The 22,308-nt window shown below is 34.1% G+C and overlaps 1 protein-coding gene across 1 annotated transcript in view; it reads left to right on the top strand.

Moving 5' to 3' along the window:
• Positions 1-22,308, top strand: part of Ack-like (activated Cdc42 kinase-like) — a 290,445-nt gene that overhangs the window by 163,739 nt on the left and 104,398 nt on the right. Inside the window, exons 3-7 of the mRNA XM_090407542.1 lie at positions 9,552-9,749; positions 9,945-10,094; positions 12,924-13,115; positions 16,502-16,599; positions 16,732-16,858. Of these exons, the coding sequence (XP_090263668.1) occupies positions 9,552-9,749; positions 9,945-10,094; positions 12,924-13,115; positions 16,502-16,599; positions 16,732-16,858 (765 nt within the window). The remainder of the gene's footprint in view (positions 1-9,551; positions 9,750-9,944; positions 10,095-12,923; positions 13,116-16,501; positions 16,600-16,731; positions 16,859-22,308) is intronic.

The following is a 22,308-nucleotide window of genomic DNA, read 5'->3' as shown; positions in this document are numbered from 1 at the left end:
CTAAAACAGTACAATCTACACACAGCATATAAACCCCACCGCAAACTGGCTACCCTTATCCGTTCTACGAAAGATCAGCTCCCTCCTCTCTCTCTGCCTGGAGTTTGCAAAGTACCCTGTTCCTGTAAGCTGGCATACTTTGGACAGACAGGCAGATCAGCATCCATCCGTCTAGAGGAACAAAAGTCTTACATCTTCAAACACAACTATGGCCATTCAGGCTTGGCTGACCATGTTTTGGACACCACCCACAGGGTATCATGGAAGAAAACCACCATGCTCCACCACAGCAAATTCAAGAAAGAGAGACTTTTCTTAGAAGCAGCTCTCAAAAACCAACCAAATCTCAATAAATACGGTTGCATTAAGCTTCCGAAGATTTGGGAAACACTCATCACCAGAGTTCCCACCTTACATTCCAGGCCACCTACTACTGCCCTTAGAGGGTGCTCTACCTAGATAGGACTTTAGTGTCACCCACGTGGTTGGGCTTAGTATTGTTTGTTATTTGTGTATATGTTACATTAATTGTTTTTGTAATCCCCGTAGATGTCCTAGTGACTAGGACGAAATATAGGAAGTATTAAATTCTATTTTAATTCTTTTTGAGTGTTGTAAAAAATCCATTAAGCCTCCAACATGATGTCCTCACAGCACTTAAGCCTCTACACATGGATAGGTTACTAAGTATTCCTTTATGTCAAACCTGATCAATTTCTAGATGCTCTGGAAATGTTGTGTGACATTTCCAGATGTCACTCAACATTTCCAGATGTTGAGTGATATCTGACTGAGTTTCTTCAGTCCTTTCTGTAGCTTAATAGTGGCATAATCTATATATTGATGGTTGCTGATTAATTGGTAGGCCTTCAAGCAATGAACAAGATAACTATTAATAAACCTTTCCATTACTCTTGAAAGAACTGATAACTGACTTTCAAATGGGATGAATATAGGCTTTCTTTCATGATGTAGTGCAGATTAACTTGTTTGCAGAGATAATATTAGTTTTGTAGCAATTTGGAGTGGGGGACTTCAAAAAGAGTGAAAATAAATATGCACAATCATTCTCTAATAGCACAGCAGCATTAGCAAATTCTTTTAGTTTGAAGGGGGGGCAGTCCCTGTTTCTTTCCAAGGCCTTCACATACCAATGGTGCTGCATGATTCAAGCTATATCTAGGCAGTTTTTCTGATTCATCACTGTCACATAGATTTGTTACATCTCTATGCAGAATATATGCAGATGACGTTTATTATTGGTCGTTTTTTTTTTATTGAATCTTTCTCGAATTTTCTTTTCTACCTTAAGCCTTGTTATGTATGCAATCATGCATCTACAGGATCATATGTAAGTTGTTTGGCAGTAGTTAACTGTCCAGATATAGAAATCTCCTTAGTTATTGTTTATCTTCAGTTACATGATTTTTTTTTTCTGTCTCTAGTTTTGTGTGTGTGTGTGATTGTGAGTGAGTGAAAGTATGGCATACAAATCATCATGCTTCTGCTCCTCAAAGTAATAATCAACATAACTAACTTATATTGTTCATTTTTTTTTAAAAGAATACTACAGATTTAATACAAATGAAATAAGCTTAACATGAAAAAGAATTTTTGTTTTCTCAGCACCTCTTCTTTTATCCTTCCAGCAATTTTTTATAATATGCAACCTTAATTTCATTCTTTACATTAGCATTCCAGTTTTCATCTTAGGCATATATCATATCTTTCATTAGTTTAAAAAAATTTATTAGTATTTGCTTACCTCATTGATGATTTAATATTTACTTATACATTATGAATTATACACACGTTTACAGAAGAATATTTTAATATTTGCCAAATATTTCAGTCTGAAAATAACAGCCAATGAACAAAATCTTCGCTGACTACATAGGAACAGTTTTTAACAAGGTGGAATACCAACAATTGATCATTCAAAAATAGAACGAGACGCGTGATGTTACATTGCTAAGCATTAAAGAGAGGAAAAATTTCATCAGAGTGGTGATTAAATTATAGGTATTAATTCACAATTTAATATAATAATCTTAATTTATAAATAACATTAGACTAATGTAGGAATTAAAGGTCTCAATTAAAAAAAAATCAATGTGTTATCCTGATTAAACTTTCTCATATTTTTGATAAGGATATACAGTCATTTCGATTCAAGTTAGGGCATTGAAGTAAGGCCTCAGCACTCTCTTTGAATAGGCGTTCAAATTTATAGCAACATCTGTGTAGAAGGTGAGTCTTGGACCAGAGGATGTTGTGGCTTGTTCTCTATTTCGTGCTGAGCTAATCCAGACTTATCGGATTTGTTGTGCTGAATGCATGATTGATGTTCTTGAATTCTTTTTTCTATAGAGCATTCTGTTTGTCCAAAGTAGGACAGATTGCAGTTAAAAGGAACTTGATACACACACACACACACACACACACACCAGGCAGAGACATAGTTAAGCATTTATCTTTAGAAGTAGGTTGATATTTTGATAATAGGTATATAAGTGGCTGTTAAATCATATTTCTTCAGAATTATTGAAATTGGTTCTGAAATCCCAGAAATATATGGAATTGGAACTCGACGTATTGAATCTCTGTTGTTCTGGATTGGATTGTAGGAATCGAACAGATGTTGTGTACTTTTTTTCAGAGAAGCCATTTAATTTCATGTGATGTTTGATAGTTGAAAGTTCTTTCTGTAATTCATGAGAAGTTGAACAAATTAGTTCTAGCTCGTCAGACTAAACATTTTATGATTCCTGTTTTTTGATAAGGATGATGAGCAGATTGTTTCAGAATATAACGTCCAGTGAAAGTGAGTTTTCTGTAAACTGTTGTTGTGAGAATACCTGAAGGTGAACGGATGAGGAGGACATCTAAAAAGGATAACTTGTTGTTTTTTTCAATCTCCATGGTAAACTTAATACGAGGATGTAAGGAATTGATTCTGGCTAAAAAGAAAGGTAAGGAATCTCTGTTATGAGGCCAGACTGAAAAGATGTCATCTATATATCTCACCCAAAAGGATGGTTGAGGGAATATAGATGAAAACAAGACATCTTCTAGGCAGAGAGAAACAAAAAAGCAACTTCTAGGCGGATAGAATTAGCCTTTTCACTGGAAAGAAGACTAAACAGGTGTTCCTGTATATATTATGAGCTCCAGGAGATTTGATGGTTTCTTTTATCTTAGCGAAATTACAGGAACACCAGTTTAGCTTTAGTCCCTAATCAACTCAGAGCAGCTAAACATGATCTTGCTATTAACATTCATCAAGTTTCTGATCTCCGTACCTTTATCTCCACAAACTTAGACCCACATCTTTCTGACATAGTTCTTAATGTGGCTAAACGCTCTATACAACGTTCATATAAAAAACAGAATCAACATCTAAACCGCAAAAGTGATGTTCTTGTTTCTAGGCAAATCAAGCCTTTCCAAGTTCCAGATAATTGGATCGTCAACATATCCGATCACCCTTTAACGAGTAGTGAAACACTCATCCTCTCAAAAGGACATGATTTCGCTATAGTCCCTAAAATGATTCTATATCTAGATTTCCTGGTTAATATCGAACGGAACCTTAGTCTTCTTTCCCGTGAAAAGGCTAATTCTCTCCGCCTAGAAGTTGCTTCTACACTACTTAAAGCTATGCTTCCTCCTTCCAACATATCTCCTTCTGAAAAGAAAGTGCTCTATTCCTTAAGAAGCAACAGTCACCTTGTCATCACTAAAGCAGACAAAAGGAAAAGCAACAGTAATTACTGATTCTTCAAACTGTAGAAGAAAAATTTCTCTTTTACTTCGAGATCACTCAACATACCAAGAACTTAATCATGATCCCACCAACAGGCAACTGAAAAAATTAAATTCCCTTCTAGACAAGGTGATAAGTTTGGATGCAGACACGATAGAAAGGCTAAAAACACATTTCGCAAGGCCTCCTCGATTTTATGGTCTACCTAAAATCCACAAGACAGATATTCCTCTTCGTCCTATAGTGGACTGTATTGATTCACCTACTTATCACATAGCCAGATATTTAGCGAAATTATTGAAATCACATATAGGAAAATCGTGCTCTTTTTTGAAAAACTCTTCAGATTTCCTAAATAAATTAAAAAATATCTCATTACAACCTACTGATCTTATGGTGAGCTTCGATATAGAGCCTCTATATACTAATGTACCTCTCGAAGAGACTTTACAATTACTTGGTGACATCTTCCCACAAAACATTATAAAATTATTTGATTTCGTGATGCACTCTGGATATTTCTTGTGTCAAAACAAATTCTACAACCAAGTGGAAGGAACAGCCACGGGAAGTCCACTTTCACCTGCTCTAGACAACTTTTATTTGGAACATCTAGAAGTCATCTTGTTTTCATCTATATTCCCTCAACCATTCTTTTGGGTGAGATATATAGACGACATCTTTTCAGTCTGGTCTCATAACAGAGATTCCTTACCTTTCTTTTTAGCCAGAATCAATTCCTTACACCCTCGTATTAAGTTTACCATGGAGATTGAAAAAGACAACAAGTTATCCTTTTTAGAGGTCTGCCTCATCCATTCACCTTCAGGTATTCTCACAACAAGTTTACAAAAAACTCACTTTCACTGGACGTTATATTCTGAAACAATCTGCTCATCATCCTTATCAAAAAACAGGAATCATAAAATGTTTAATCCAACGAGCTAGAACTAATTGTTCAACTCCTCATGAATTACAGAAAGAACTTTCAACTATCAAGCATCACATGAAATTAAATGGCTTCTCTGAAAAAAAGTACACAACATCTGTTCGATTCCTACAATCCAATCCAGAACAACAGAGATTCAATACATAGAGTTCCAATTCCATATATTTCTGGGATTTCAGAACCAATTTCAATAATTCTGAAGAAATATGATTTAACAGCCACTTATATACCTATTTTCAAAATATCAACCTACTTCTAAAGATAAATGCTCGACTGTGTCTCTTCCTGGTGTGTATCAAGTTCCTTTTAACTGCAGTCTGTCATACTTTGGACAAACAGAACGCTCTATAGAAAAAAGAATTCAAGAACATCAATCATACATTCAGCACAACAAATCCGATAAGTCTGGATTGCCTCAGCACAGAATAGAGACAAGCCAAAACATCCTCTGGTCCAAGACTCGCCTTCTACACAGATGTCGCTATAAATTTGAACACCTCTTCAAACAGAGTACTGAAGCCTTACTTCAACGCCCTAACTTGAATTGAAATGACTGTATATCCTTATCAAAAATATGAGAAAGTTTAATCAGGATAACATTAATTTTTTATTTATTTATTTTTATTTTAAATTCATCATAATCCTTGATATGCATGATGATGAATTTAACAGGCCTAGCATGGCCTGTTTCTCCTTAGAAGTCATCGTTTAAGAGGACGTCCTGGTTTTCTTTTTCCTAATGGCTTGTACTTTAAGGCTTGTTTTGGTAATCTTTCTGTTTTCATTCTTTGAACGTGTTCCATCCATTTATGTTTATATTTTTTAATTTTTACTATTACTGGTTCTTGGTTTAATTCTTTCATAATTTCTTCATTTCTGCTGTTGTTAATCTTTGTTTGTCTTTTTGTTTTATTGTCCAGATTTCGATTCCATACATTAAGACTGGTAGGGCTAATGTATTGCATACTTTTAGTCTGGTTTGTTTTTGAACTAGGTTTGGTTTAAATATAGAGTTAATTACACCTGTTATTTTTAAATATTTTGCAATTTTTATGTTTATATCTTTTTTATTTTCATATGTGATCATACATCCTAGCTAGTTAAATGAATTCACCTGTTCTAAGATCTTGTTATCTATTACTATTTTAGTTCTTGCTGGATCTTGTCCTTAAAGGCCATAGTTTTTGATTTTTCTGTTGATATTATCATACCATAATCTTTGGATATCTCATTTAGATCTAAAATAGCTTTCTGTTAGTTATCTTCAGAATTTGTAATTATTATTTGGTCGTCTGCAAAGAGGAGAGTGTTTAAGCTTACCTTAGGAGAAAGTTTAATTCCTTGATGTAAATTTTTATTCCATTTTATTATTATTTCATTTAAGTAGATATTAAAAAGAGTTGCCGAGAGGGGGGGGCATCCCTGTCGGACCCCTTGGTTTATCTCTCTCGTATATGATAGCTTGTGATTTAATCTTATTTGTATTTGATTATTTTCATATATACTTATGATAGCTTTTTGGATATTACTTGGAATTTGTCTTTCTTTTAATATGTTAAATAATATGTTTCTTTTAACTTTGTCAAATGCTTTTTCAAAGTCAATAAATACAATATGTGTTTCTAAATTGTATTCTCTTCTTTTCTCTATTATTAATTTTAGGCAAAAGGCCAGGTCTATACATGATCGTCCTTTTCTAAATCCATTCTTTACTTCTAAAATAAAGTTTTTGGAATATTTCATTAGTTTGCTATTTAAGATTCTGCTATATATTTTGTAACAGGAATTTAGTATACTGATACCTCTGTAGTTTTTAGGGTCATCTCTATTACCTTTTTTAAAGATAGGAATCACAATTGCTTTTTTCCATTCTATTGGGGGGGGGGGGGGTAGCAGTTGAGTAAATTTTATTTAAAAATAATAAGAGTCTTTCTTTGAATCTTATTCCTGCGTATTTATATAGTTTTGAACCTAGCTTATCTTCTCCAGGTGATTTTCCGTTTCTTGTTTTTTTCAGGGCTGATTTCTAATTCTTCTTTAGTTATTTCCTTTTCATTTTCATTGATTGTTTGCCAGTTGTCTTTTTTAAAATATTTGTCTGTCCACAGTTCTGTGTAGTAATTTAGAAATTCTTCTAATTTCAATTCAGTGTTTAATTTTATGTTTTCTTTGGTATCTGCATTTAAGTGTTTCAAAATCTTATATACATTGGGTCTTATTTTATATAAATCATGTTCTAAATTAGAAACAAATTTGTTCCACGATTCTCTGTCTTTTTCTGACTTCTCTTTTAGCTATGGCTCTTATTCTTTTATATTCTATTTCATCTTCTAGTCTTTTACTGCCTAACCATTTGTGATAGGTTTCTTTTTGATTATTTCTTTGATTGTATCATCAGATCTTCAGTTTTTTTCCTTTTATTGATTTTTTTGGTCTTTCCTAAGCTTTCATTTGCTGTTGCATTTAGTATCGTTTTAATATTAAGCCATTCTATTTCTTCATTTTGTTTTCTTTTATCTAGATATTGGTTAATTCTTTGTTCATATAAATAGCCATTGTACATTTGTGTCATTCAATTGTCTAGTTTTATAAACAGATGTTTCAATTTTTCTTTCTGTTGTTACTTGTAGCCATTTAGGTGGTAATCTTAATTTTATTTTAACAAGGAAGTGGTCACTGCTTATTTCATATCCTCTGTGAACTCTAACATCTAGTGAAAATTTTGATGTCTTTTCATTTAATATGAAATAATCTAATATTGATTTCCATCCTCTTGCTGCCAAGTATATTTATGTATGTCTTTATGTTTATAGAAGGAATTCATTATTTTTAGGTTATTATAAACTACAAAGTCAATCAATTTTTTACCATTCTTGTTTAGAGTATGTTCTCCATGTATTCCTATATTATTATTAATTTTCGTGTTTCCAATTCTTGCATTTAAGTCTCCTGCTAAAATTACGTAATCATTTTTATTTATTTTATTATATATGTTTTGTAGCTGATTATAAAAATCAATATTATCCTGTTCTCTTCCTTCTTCTGGGGCATATAAACCAATTATTGTTAAATAGCCTCTATCTATTTTTCTTCTAGCTTCTATTATTCTTTCATTCCATAATTTATAATGTTTTAACTGTTTTGAAAGGGAGTTATGAATCCAAATCATGACTCCTGCTTGTGCTCTTTGGTTTCTGTTGACTCCACTGTATATCACATTAAAATTTTCAGTTTTCATAGTTCCTTTTAATTTCTTTTTTTGTTTCAGTGATTATTGCTATTTTAAAATTTCTTTCATTTAATAATTGGTCTAATTCTATTTCTTTATATGTTATTCCTCTTACATTCCAGTTTGCTATGTGTATTATATTTTGTTGTTTCCATTTTTATTTTACCTTTTCCATTCCAGGGTCGTTTCCCATAGATTCAATCCAATTATCTTTTTCTGTCAGCTTACAAGTAGGATTATGTTCTCCATGTCAGGGGACTAGCCTGACGATTGAATAGTTCAGTGTTAGGGCTGCTACCTTAAGGCTTCTGAACTAGCCTTCTTCCTAATTTAAACCCATAGGAGGAATAGGGTATATCGAAGGGGAAAGAGTAGATTATAGAAAAATTATAGTAAGGTTTATAGCGAGAGCGTAGTTGTAAGGCCAGAAATGTAAAGACCCCATGGCCCTTGAGTACTCTATTAGCATAAGTGTCATAAAATAAGAAGAGTTGGCTGATAAGGCCTTATAGGAAAGATTAAAGTTTTATTTTAAATTGAGACTTTTAATTCCTACATTAGTCTGATGTTATTTATTAATTAAGATTATTATATTAAATTGTGAATTAATACCTATAATTTAATCATCACTGATGAAATTTTTCCTCTCTTTAATGCTTAGCAATGTAACGTCACGTGTCTCGTTCTACTTTTGAATGATCAATTGTTGGTATTCCACCTTGTTAAAAACTGTTCCTATGTAGCCACTGAAGATAGTCTGTTATTTTCAGACTGCAATATTTGGCAAATATTAAAATATTCTTGTGTAAACATGTGTATAATTCATAATCATAATGTCACAAGTTTCTCTAAAGAGTAAAATTTACTTATACAACATTGATGATAATACATTCCACTATATCAGGATTCTCCCAATTGTTTCTAATTTCATTTATCATTATGTGCAAATAGTGATAAAAATTCTGTATATTATTATAGTTTTAAATATATGTTTATAAATATATTTATCTAAAATATTTAAAATATGATTATTATGACACCTCCAAGGAGTCCTTGGATTCTTCATGGGTGAGCACACAACTACTGTAGTGCACCCACTCTTCTACTTGCTTCTCCTACTACACACTACCACCTCCAGCACCACCACCAGTAGTATTTTTTGTCTGTAAATTGCATGTGTCCTGTTGACTGATTTGCCTATATGTGGGATGATAAATCTACTGGGAGGAAAAACTTACCTCCGTATGAGATTGGCTAACTCACCTTCAATTGAAAAAGCCCATATAAAGATTCCTCTCTTCACGATGAGAATTGAACTTGGGTCTTTTCCATTGGAAGGGTGCAATGTCACATTGTTCTTACAGTTCTGCTACACAAGTGCTATATTTAAATATCTATTTTTAAAACTCTCTTTATAGGTATTAAAAGTCTTTATAGTTATTCTCTGTGAAGTAGTAAAATGTGCTCGTCATAATTATGCTCTTCACATTTTGTTTCATCACTAAGGCTTAATTATACTCTTCATGTTATTTCATAACTATCTTCAAATGGATCTGAGGACAACTCATTTCTTATAAGAAATAACAAAAATATTTTTAATATTGCAGATGATTTTACCAAAAAATAAAGATGAAACAGACAGATCTTCAGTTTACCTTGCAGACGCAACATTAGAAAAGACTCCTATTAAAGTGCCAAGCAAGCATATCATTCCTGTGGATAATATTGTTATTAATAAAGAGTTGGGAGTTGGGGAATTTGGTGTTGTACAGCAAGGCGTGTGGACCAATGAAGATGGAGAACGAGTATGTATTATTTTGATCGCATAATGTTTTTCGAGATTGTTATATACTGTAATTACATGCTGTGATTGTACATATTTTTAGTTTTAATTAAATCTGTTTTAAATGGTTATTTTTAAGAATTGTTGAAAGAATTAGAACTTGCATCTTTCTCATATTATATGCTTCCTTGACTTAAAGAACTTTTTTTAAACTTAGATCCAGGTGGCCATAAAATGCCTGAGTAAAGAGAGAATGCAAAATGATCACATGGAGTTTCTTAAGGAGGCAGCTATACAGCATACTATTGACCATGAGCATATTGTTCGCCTTTATGGGGTTGTTCTTGATACTAATGCACTAATGCTGGTATGGAATAAATATTGTTTTATGTTTGATTTTTAGATGCTTGATTATTTGATTTGCATTTCATTAAGATAGTTATTTTTATGCTCATTGTTAAATACTATAGCTACTTTTTTTACTTTATCTTTTTTTACTTTATAAATAAGCTATTTCATGAATAGCTTATTTTAGATATTTTGAAGCATTTTGTTTTGGTCATCACTTATTCTAACATAGTTTCTGGTTTATCTGCTACTTCAGTTTGACATATAAAACTGAAGTTTACCTTCTTCAGTTTTATATGTCGATAATTCTTTCTCTTTGTTCTGTTGATGCTATGCCAGTAGTAAGAAACCTCAACAGCTATATAATAACTGTATAATTTCTTTCATATGATGCCATCAGGAAGTATAAAATACTGCCTGATAGCATTCTAAGAGATTCTTGGAATAACAGCTAACTTCCAGTTTTTCTTGCCATAAATATCATCTCCAGAGCATCCAAAAAATTTATTTTTTCTTTTATTGAAGGCATTATTATTAAGTTACTATTACTAATAATGTCTTCAATGAAAGAAAAAAATAACAAATTTTTTGGATGCGCTGGAGATGATATTTATGGCAAGATTAATTTGTAAAAACTATTGTTTTTTACAAATCTCAAATCCACCCAACCACTGAATATTATTATTTAATGGACACAGCAGGATTGAATGCTGTTCTCAGAATTAAAAATGAGATTTTTTGCAAAAAAAGAATACAAGATTGAGTTACTTACAAGGTTATCAGCACCACATTGAAGAAAACAGTTTTGAGGTCAGAATTTAGGGTTGTAGAAGTTGATAACCTGGAAGTTCTGTTGATATGTCTAGTACAAGATTTGTCAAATGTGAAAGAGGAGTGCACCAAACTGTCCAACAAAACTGTTGATTAGTAGTCAGTTGGAAAAAAGTATTTTTTCCAACTGACTACTAATCAATCTACTAATTAAAGGAAAAGAATGTGAAAGAACAGCCTTATGTAAAGGACAGTTCCATAATCCACCTGTCATTATATATTGTGTGGGGACACAATCAGATGCTGGAGTAGTCAAGAGCAACACTTTAGATTTCGTTCTACTTTTTCGTAGCATTTGTCAGAACGTTTATGACAGGGAAGAAGATCCTTATTGATCAACAGTACAGAATGTATACTGATGATCATTTATTAGTGTGGTATTACTGTGTAGCACATAATTTGACTGTTAATAGTTTCTTCCATTACTTTAGGTGGTGAAATTAAAGTGATAGAAATTTGATATTAATGGGATGATAAAGATTTATTTCCCTTCTTAGGAATGGGTTAAGTGTGGTCTAAATCCGAACTGCAGGATAAATATAATTCAAATAGAAGAGAAAGGGGGGAGGAGAGGGAGGGTCAGGTAGGTCTCTTGTGTTCTATTTACTGCAATGTTAAATTAAAATTAAATCCACACATATAGATAGATATCTGCATATGGACAGATATGCTACTTCACTCATCACTCTGTGCAGAAACTAGGAACTTTCAAAACTTTACCCAAGGTAGTGTATATTTTCTCCTGCATCTGGAATAACAGGCATCTTAACGTCATTTGAAGAAAATGAATACAACAAAAAAATTTACTGAACTCCTTAAAAAGAACAAGAAAATTTCCTCCCCCACCCCAATAAAGTTATTTATGCACCATATTAAAATGACAGAGGATTAGAACAATCTACAAATCATTCTGCATAAGGAAGGTGAAACAAAGCTTTCTGAGGCAGATCAGAAACTGCTAGGATCTGCTCTCAGTTCCAGGTTTCTATACGATCTCTTTAAAAACACTAAAGCACACAACATCCAGATATTTAATAACACTATTAAATCAGATATTTTGATCTAAATGTAACATATTCTCAGCAAACAGACAATTCAACAAGACAAGAATTTCAAAAGATATAAGCAGCATGCTACAATAATACAGAATATGAGATTACAAGATGTGATCCAAAACAAAATGATACTCTTTGCACTAGAGTGATGTAGTAGAACTTATACTACATCACTACTACTCTGATCGAACAAACTTTCACATTTAAAATGGCAGAGAGATGTAGTAAATGGGTCTTAGGTTAGAAGATTTAATGATCAGTGTAGACTCCATGCTCTGCTAGACCAGATTTCTGGGGATTTATATGATTCATATAGGATTGATGTCTGCTTATCTTTTCTGAGCCATGTCCTATTTGTCCAAAGAGAGAGAGAGATGGCAATCACATCACAAGGAACTTGGTAACTGGGGGAGTGGGGGGGGGATTACAAGAAAGAGAGTTTGTTGACAGGAAGGAAAAAACATGGGCATTAAATTATTCTTGAGGATCCTTGGTTCAGAAATTCAGTAACATAAGGAATTGGAATTCTCCATACATGTTCAGGGTTCTCAGGAATAGGCTTATAGGAGTCAAAGATGCACTGACTCTTCTGTGGGAAGAAGCCATTCTGTTATAATAGATTATGTGTTGTTAAGTTCTACTTTAAGGTCAGAAGGGTGAGCAAATGACATGAGTCGTGCTCAGAAATTTTATGATACCCATAGTTGGAGAAGGATAATATGTTGCTGAATCTTGCTGCATATGATAGCCATTGAAGGTAGGTTTGCAACATACAGAAGTAGTTACTCCACCAGAAAGAGAATGGGAGAGGAAGATGTACCAAGAAGGCTTATTTTCCATCCTTTCTCTTTTTATTTTATTATTATTATTATTTTGTTGGTAAATATGTAATGTTTTCATTTATTGAAGGCATATATTTGAGCTTTCAGGAAAATGAATAGTTTCATTTGTTTGTTTTCCAGGTGACTGAACTTGCTCCACTCCGTTCTTTGCTTGAATGCCTTAAGGAGCCTGCATTACGTCCCAGTTTCCCTGTTATATCACTCTGTGAGTTTGCATTACAAATTTGTGATGGCATGCAGTACTTAGAGGCGAAAAGACTTATTCATCGAGATTTAGCAGCCCGCAACATTCTCGTCTTTGCAAAAAACAAGGTATAGTTGAATAAAAATGTGTAATAAAAATCGAATAAGAACTCAAACAAAAATCTTACCTCTTAGACACTGCAGTCATAATGAAATATTTCTTTCTGTTGTAGAAAGAAATTTTTGCATCTTCCAGAGATGACCCCTATTCCTTGCTCCTTCCCCTCATTCTACTCATATGAAAAATCTCATCAATGTTAACACAATAATGACCCTTCAACAGCCTAAATGTCTTGATCATATCCCCCATATCTTCTATTCACCAAAATCTGCCGTGTACATGCGCTTAGTCTATCCTTTTAATCCACGTTGTACAGTCCTGATATCATTTTTGTTATCTGTCTCTGCATAGGGTTACTTCATTCCCTTCAAATCCAGGTGACCAGATCTAATCACAGAGATCCAGATGTGGTCTGGCCAAAGCTTTATGCAATGGGACCACCACACTTTTATTTCTCATGGTCAATATTCTTCTCAGCATTACAGCAATTCTGTGTTGTCTTCACAACCTTTGTAATATGTCCTTGGAACTTAAATCTATATCCATAATCATCTAATGATACCTTGATTCCTCCACTTCTTCCAGTATAACTCACCAAGTGGGTATGAAGTAGCCCATCTGTGGATTCCAAATTTTAAAAAGTTTAATTTAGTTCATTAAACGAAATCCCCATTTTGTTTGCCCACCTTTCCAGCTTATTCAAATCTTCTTGAAGAGTCAAAACAGCACTCTTACTAATAACCCTCCCCAAGCTCACATCATCTGCAAACGACTGAACATCTCCCCGTAGTCCTGTGACAATATCATTGACATAAAGATTGAAAAAGCAATGGCCTCAGTAACGAACCTTGTGGAATTCCACTTGTAACTTTCCTACTCCCTGATACTTCTCCTCCATATATTTGATTGGCTCTCTGACAGATATCAGAGAGCCAATCACCAATTCAATCCACTAACCTGATATCGAAATCCATATATGTTGCAACTTAAGAATCAATTTATCATGTGGCATCCTGTAAAATGCCTTTGAAAAATCTAAAAACATTAGTGTATGCTTTATCCTCATCCATTGCTCTTTTTACTCTATTGTAAAAGGTAACCAGATTACTAAAACAAGAGCATCCTTTAACAAATCCATGCTCGCCTACATAAATAATATTGCCCTCATCTGTCTAATTCTGTATACAAGGTCCTAGCAATTTCTCCAAAATCTTAACTACAGAAGAAATACAAACAAGCCTATAATTTGATAACTCCATTCTACCACCACCCTTATGCAGTGGTACTACCTTACACTTCTCCCACTCTCCAGCAACCTTGCTAACTTGTCTCTATCATATCACCCCTCTTCTTTCTATCCACTAGACTCTGCAAATTGCATCATTTCAGCCTTTCTTTATAATCAACATTTCAGAGATCAGAAACTATTTTAGTCAATTGCCTCTGGGCCATCTTCAACATCTCTTCATCCTTTTGAAAACCAAGTGATCAAATCTGTGCACAGTAGTCCATATGTGGCCTATTCAGAGCCTTAAGCAATAGAACCAGAATCTCCTTACTTCTACAAGTCAGTATTGTCTGTATCATTTCCAAAATTTTGTTTTGTCCTCCTCACAATTTTGGCAATATTCCCTTTAAATTCAGATCCTTATCCACCATCACCCCAAGATATCTTTACTCCACCTCCAACAATATATCCCCACCATGAGAAAATTCTACATCCCATTTTGTCCTCCTAACAATTTTGGCAATATTCCCTTTAAATTCAGATCCTTATCCACCACCACCCCAAGATATCTTATTTACTCCACCTCCAACAATATATCCCCACCACGAGAAAATTCTACATCCCATTTTTGTTTTCCAAATTTTAAAACCTTACATTTGCAACATTGAACTGCCATCCCCACTCCCATGTCCATTCACTCAGTCTATTATAAGGCCACAACATCTGCCCTACTCCTCATAGTTCATCCCAACTTTGCATCATCTGCAAATAACTGTATATCCCTATTCAAATCTTTCCCAATATCATTAACATACAGATTAAACAGCAATTGCCCTAAAACAGACTGCTGAGCACACCACTACTTTTCTTCTGACTTTTCCTCTTTTGGGATATTGCTCCCCCATACACGACTTGTTGATATCTATCAGACAGCCAATCTCCAATCCAGTGCACTAGTCTAATATCCAACCCCATCTGTTTTAGTTTGACTATCAGCTTATCATTCGGTAATCTATCAAAAGCCTTTACAAAGTCTAAGTATACTACTGTGTATCCATCTCTCACATCCTATGCTGCTGTCACCTGATTGTAATAAGTAAGTAGATTACTAAAAACATGATCTCCCTTTAGCAAATCCATTAAAGATAATACTATTGTTGTCAACCCAATTTTGGATCCTGATTTTCACCAGTCTTTCCAACACTTTAATCACAATATTTAACACAGATAGGTTTGTGATTTGATGCTTGAATTCTGTCACCTCCTTATGAAGCAGCACAATCTTGCCTTCCTTCCACTCCTTTGGAACTTGACCCAATACAAAACTCAAACAGATATGTCAAGGAAGATGTCAACTCCTTGGCATTCCTTCAAAAATATACAGTGATATATCATTAAGTCCCACAGCCTTATTAATATCAAGTTTGCTTAATTCTTCATATATCTTTTCATTACTCACAGTCAATCTCTCCTTCTCCTCATCCACTGCTCTCAAACCTTCCATGATGTAACATTCACAAGGATGTAAGACCTTTATGAACTGCTCATTAAATATCTCAACTATATCTTCTGCAGCAGTTGTCCTTATATCATTTTCTCTAATCACTGCCACCCTATCATTATTATTTTTATTTTGTTGGCTACATATCAAAAGAACTCCCTAGTATTTTTTTTTTTTTTTTGGCTTCATTAGCTAACTGCTGCTCATACTGAACTTTTGCTACCCTTACCAACGAAGTCACCCTCCTTGCCTATTCTTTGTATTCCTCATGGAATTGATTATTACTACTCCTCTTATGTTGCCTCCATAATGCTTTTTTTTTCTCTGTATAGCATACTTAATCTCTTCATTCATCCATTTGAAGAATGGATGAATGAAGAGATTAATTTGAAGAACATGACTTCTTGAAGATAATCAATGCTACTTTTCACCCAACTCATCATTCCATGCTACACATCCAAGCTGTCTCCTGAGCTTCTCATAATCACCAGTGCTGTAGTTCCACATATAAAATATCATATATTTTGTATTCAATTCTCTAAAATAATTCTTTATATTTATCTTAAAATTCAAAAGCTGAATCTTTTTTAAAAAAAAAAATAATAAATAAATAAAAATTTCTTGAATCTGTTAAAAATATATATATAATTTGTTCTGTTTCACAGGTAAAAATCAGTGATTTTGGTTTGTCCAGGGCCCTTGGTGTTGGCAAGGACTATTATCAAACTAATTTCAATGTTAATTTGAAACTCCCAATAGCCTGGTATGTATCTATTTCGTACTCTAAAAATTCATCCTATATTTTATTTATTTATTTATTTTTTTTTTACTTACTATTATGTGATCAGCTATCAGTATATTTAAATGATTCTTGACTTTTTAAAATGTTTTCTAGGTGTGCACCAGAATGCATTACATATTTGAAGTTTACTTCAGCCAGTGATGTTTGGGCATATGGTGTGACATTGTGGGAGATGTTTAGTTATGGATTTCAGCCATGGGCTGCACTCACTGGACATCAGGTAAGAATAAAAGTTTATTCTTGTTTGAGGTGCATTCCAAAATTCTGTCCCATTCTATTTTGAAATCACAATTGAATGCATATGGAAACAAATCATGTTTCACTATTTCGATCATGAATACACAAGTATACATGCATTGGAATATGTACTTCAACCACCTGAATAACAACTATAATTTATTTTGGTATTAATTTTTTATTAACTAATAAAAATCATTATTTCTCTTCTGTACTAATTAATTTTTTAAAGCAAAAACATAAAAAGCATTGATCTTATTTATGATAGCATCATGCTGAAAAACATTTCAGAGATTCATTCTGCAGATCAGCTGACAATGAGTAACAGTTTCATAGCTTGTTTCAGAAATATTATATGAAGTTCATCCTCTAAGCATTGTGATTTGGAACCATTATATCCCCATCCTCATGGACTATACAAGATGCACACAATTAAAAATTTGTTTCCTATACATTTTCTATGTATAGAAATCATATATAGGAAGTTACTCCAAATTTTTCTATTTGTTAGGTATTCTGGTGTCCAATACTATACAAAAATATGTAAGCAAAGCTACATATATTCTTGTACAGTATATACAAGAATATAGCTTTGCTTACATATTTTTTTAATTGTATTTTCTTCACCTGGCAGATTTAAAAGACAAAATCTTTCAATAGGTTAATTGCATTCTGGTGTATGCAATGCTGTATGGAGTATCAGGTATTGTTCCTGCACAAAGGCCAGCACATTGAATGCCACCTCCATTGATCATCCAGATCTCCTTGCAACATGTTAGCTCTGTGACATGCATCACGTTATTTTATGAAATGATCAAAATAAACATTATTGAATAACTTTGTTTGTCATTGACTCTGAATCATTTCACAATTGCATACCATCCAGTTTACCTTAATGTAATTTTCTCCTGCTCAACAGCACCACATGTTGCAAGAATGCTAGGTTATAAATATTTAACTGTTAGGGTTCAGTATATATATAATGTGTGTGTGTACATATACAGTCAGCCCTCAACTTATGGAGTTCCATTCCATTGATCCTGTCATAAGTCGGAGATCACTATATATATATATATATATATATATATATATATATATATATATACAGGGTGTTCGGGATAAATTTGACAGTTTCGTAAGGAAAAAGAAAATCTTCTTTGTATCTATTAAATTTAATGAATTGACAAAAAAACATTACAGGCAGAGTTAATTACAATACTATCAACAAGATTTACTCAAAATAACCACCATTAGCATCGATCACAGCTTCAATTCTGCTTCGGAACCTCGAACAAGCTGATGCTACAGTCTCCCTGGGAAGGGCCGCAAAAACTATTTTAATTTTATCCATTAACTGGGCTTTTGTATTACTGGAAGTGCGATTGGTGTCTTTTTCAACTGCGCCCCATACAAAATAATCCATGGGGTTAAGGTCTGGGGAGTTTGGAGGCCAAACATTTGGACTGGTGAAGTCGTAGAAATTTTCAGACAACCATTTTTGACTTTTCCCAGAGGTGTGGCAAGGGGCCGAATCCTGCTGCCATACATACGGCCTACCATTGGCTACCCTTGTTATCCAGGGCTTGACTACAGTTAGCAACTCCATGAACAAAGCCCGAATTCCAATGCCAGGGTTCTTCAACACCTGTTCCTGCAGATTTGCGAGGAATTCTGCTGTACGAACGCAATCAGATCGTCTGCTAGGGATCTTTCTTCTTGCTACATCCTCGTAGTCACCATTGCAAGTCTCTAGTTCATGCCTGATTGTTTTTACTGTATTCAGGGAGCATTGGGCAGCAGTCGTAATATCCTTATTTTGATGGCGGGCACGAATCATCATGATACAAGTTATTCTCTTCCATGATTCAGGTGGGTTCCAGCTATCCATCCTTTCTGACATCTTGTATATGAATGAAGAAGGGTCCAAACTTTTAAATGAAGAGAAGTGTGTGTTAATACATGTAACTTACGGAAAAATATAATTAATTATAAATATGTCAAATTTATCCCGAACACCCTGTATATATGTGTGTGTATATGTATGTATATATATGTATGTATATATAGAAAGTTTTTTACCTTGGGTATAATATATGTTAAAGATACCAAGTTATTTTAAATATAAACCTGGTTTTATTTACTCCATTTCCCAAGTAAGCAAATAGACAAGTCAGTCAAGTTTGCGCCTGTAAGTGTTGCAAGTCAAGCTGATCCTGTACGTAGTGCAAGACCAAGGCAACTCGTGGTAAAGGTAGAATAAGCTCTGATCACTATTCTTAATATTTACCCTTAATGCAAAGCACATCTCCTGGAGGAGATGTATGATGCTATCTATTAAAGGCAAGGGGCCACCTACCCAGACCGGTTTCGACCTTTATTGAGGTCTCATCAGTGGGAGCCAGGCTAAGAAATACTAAGTTTTAAGTAATACAGAGCTTATAAATATTTTACCAACACAAGTTACCATACGGTGCTTTGACCTTATTAAATAAAAATCTCAGGATGAGAGATAGATGTAGAAAGTTTTTTACCTTGGGTATATCATCATCATCATCATCATCAAATTCCTGCCATGTACCCTCAAGGGGTGTACAGGATATGACAGTACTACATGAAAAAATTACATCATTACTAACTTCCTATCTACAATTTTCCTCCAAATCAGTCTGTTACTTGTCAAGACTCCAACATTATCAGATCTTATATTTCTATCGTCTAAGGCACTTTGTACCGTATCAATCCACCTATATCTTGGTCTTCCTCTGGGTCGTTTTCCTGCCAACCTGGCAGAGAACACTTGTTTTGCTAATCTTTCCTCTCCCATTTTATTTAAGTGACCATACCATCTGAGATTAGCTCTGCTAACGCATTCCTGGATGCTGACAATGTCAAGTTCTTTCCTAATATCCTCATTTTTAATATGATATTGCCATTGATGCCATCTGTTCACGCCTCTAATCTTTCTTAGGACTCTCATATCTGCGGTCTCTAGTCTTTGGTCAAGTGTTTTACTTCTGACCCAGCTCTCAGATCCATAAGTTAAAACTGGTTTGAACACTGTCTTGTATACAGCTAATTTAGTGTTCCGACTAATTTCTTTCTTATTCCATATGAATTTATTCAATTGACTTCCCACGATACCAGCTTTGCTGATTCTGTTGTCTATTTCTATATTTAGTTTACCATCTTCAGTAAAAATTGTGCCTAAGTAGCTGAAATGTTTTACTTGTTCCACAGGTTCTCCATTCACAACACAGTTGACATTTTCAATGATTCTGCCTATTTTCATTGTCTTTGTCTTTTTATTGCTGACCTTCATACCATATCTATTACAACAGCTATTCAATTTAGTCAGAGAATCTTGAAGACTTGTAGCGGATTTATTTAGAAGTATAACATCATCCGCATAAAGCAAAGAGCTGACATTAACATCTCCAATTTTGATATCAGGTTTAATACCACATTCCTTCATAATGTGATCCATATAGATAATGAATAACAGAGGGGATAATGTACATCCTTGTCTCACACCAGATTTAACATTAAACCATCTTCCTGTACTTCCTTCAATTCTAACTGCTGACTCACAACTCAAATAAAGACTAAGTATTGCTTGATATAATGCCCCATTGACACCATATAACTGCAGCGTATTGAATAGCTTCTCTCTTGGCACCTTGTCATATGCCTTTTCCAAATCGACAAAACTTAAATACAGATCTTTGTTATATTCCCATTCTTTCGCGACTATTTGTCGTAAAGTGAAGATCTGATCCTGACAGCCTCTATTTGGCCTGAATCCAGCTTGTTCTTCACCAAGCTTTTCTTCCACAATTCTTCTCAACCGTTTCTCAAGTATACTTGCATAGATCTTGCCAGGAACACTCAGTAGGGAAATACCTCTGTAATTCTCACATTCAGTTTTATTTCCCTTTTTATATATGGGTACTATGAGAGCTCTACTCCAATCATCGGGAATTCGTCCCTCTGTCCAGGCTTTCTGAACTATGCGGTGCAGCCACTGTAAGACTCTTATACCACCATACTTCAGCATTTCTGGTCGAATATCATCTACTCCTGCTGCCTTTCCACATTTCAAGCCTTTGATGGCTTTTTCTACTTCAAGTATGGATATGTATTCCTGACTGCATGCCTGGTCAGTGTTTTTTATCACTGTGCTGTCATCACTGCTTGTTTCATTTAGCAGTTTTTCAAAGTAATTACTCCATACAAGGATATCTTTTTCTCCTGTTTTCATTTCACCTTTATCATCTCTAATTCCTTTTACAGTACTCTTTCCTCCATTCCTAAGCTTCTTCAACAACCTCCAGAATATTTTGCCACCTTCTTGATATTTATTTTCTATATTCTTGCCAAAGTCCTCCCATGACTTTTGTTTAGCTAGTTTTACACACTGTTTAGCTTTCTTACATTTGTCTCTGTATTCTGTAAGAGTAAAAGCTGACTTATTTGCCAGGAACTTTTGATATGCTTTCTTCTTTTCCTTCACTGCCTCTTTAACTTCCTGTGTCCACCAGGGAGTTCTGATTTTTTTATCCTTGCACACAACCTCACCACATGCCTCTCTGGCAGAATCAATCAATGTTTCCTTCAGAGTTTGCCACTGAATCTCCAAGGTTTGATTCCTGTTCTCAAACTCTTTCATTTTCTTTTCAATAATATTTCTGTATTTTAGTCTACAGTTTACATCTGAGAGCTGCTCAACTTTTATTCGCTTTAAAACTTTCTTACATGTTATTCTTTTCAATATGAAATTCAATTTTATCCTGCTCAAGACTAAATAGTGATCACTTCCAATTTCAAATCCTCTGTACACTCTGGTGTCCTGCACCAGGGAGAAAACATCACTATCAACAATAACATAGTCAATGAGACTTTTCTTATTCCTAGCCTCTTCTCTCCATGTGAATTTGTGCACATTTTTATGTTGGAACATGGTGTTAGTAATAACCAGTCCATGTCCTGAGCAGAAATCCAACAGATATTTGCCATTATTATTAGCTTTGCTCTTTTCTCCAAATTTTCCCAAAATATTTTTGTATGTCTCACAATCATTTCCTGCTCTACTATTTAGATCCCCAACAAGGACCAACTTTTCCTTTTTCATTGTGTCAGTTGCTTTTTCTAAAGCCTCAAAAAATTCCTCCACTTCTACCTTAGTAGAACCTTCTGTGGGACCATAGGCACAAATAAGTCTCATTGTCCAGTTCCCCATTCTCATATTTGCCCACATTACTCTACTTGAGACTGACTGCCATTCAAGAAGATTAGCCTCGTATTTTGTGTTGAATACTATGGCTACTCCTTCTTTTCCTTGATTGTTATTGCCTGAATATAACATTTTGTATTTATTGCTCAGAAAGATCTCACCAGTTTTGGTCTTTTTTGTTTCAGTCACCTCTATTATGTCGA

Source organism: Typopeltis vanoorti, chromosome 2, assembly GCF_054136105.1.
Source record: "Typopeltis vanoorti isolate ZY-2024b chromosome 2, IOZ_Tvanoo_1.0, whole genome shotgun sequence".
Classification (NCBI taxonomy): domain Eukaryota; kingdom Metazoa; phylum Arthropoda; class Arachnida; order Uropygi; family Thelyphonidae; genus Typopeltis; species Typopeltis vanoorti.
This window is presented reverse-complemented; position numbering and strand designations above follow the sequence as displayed.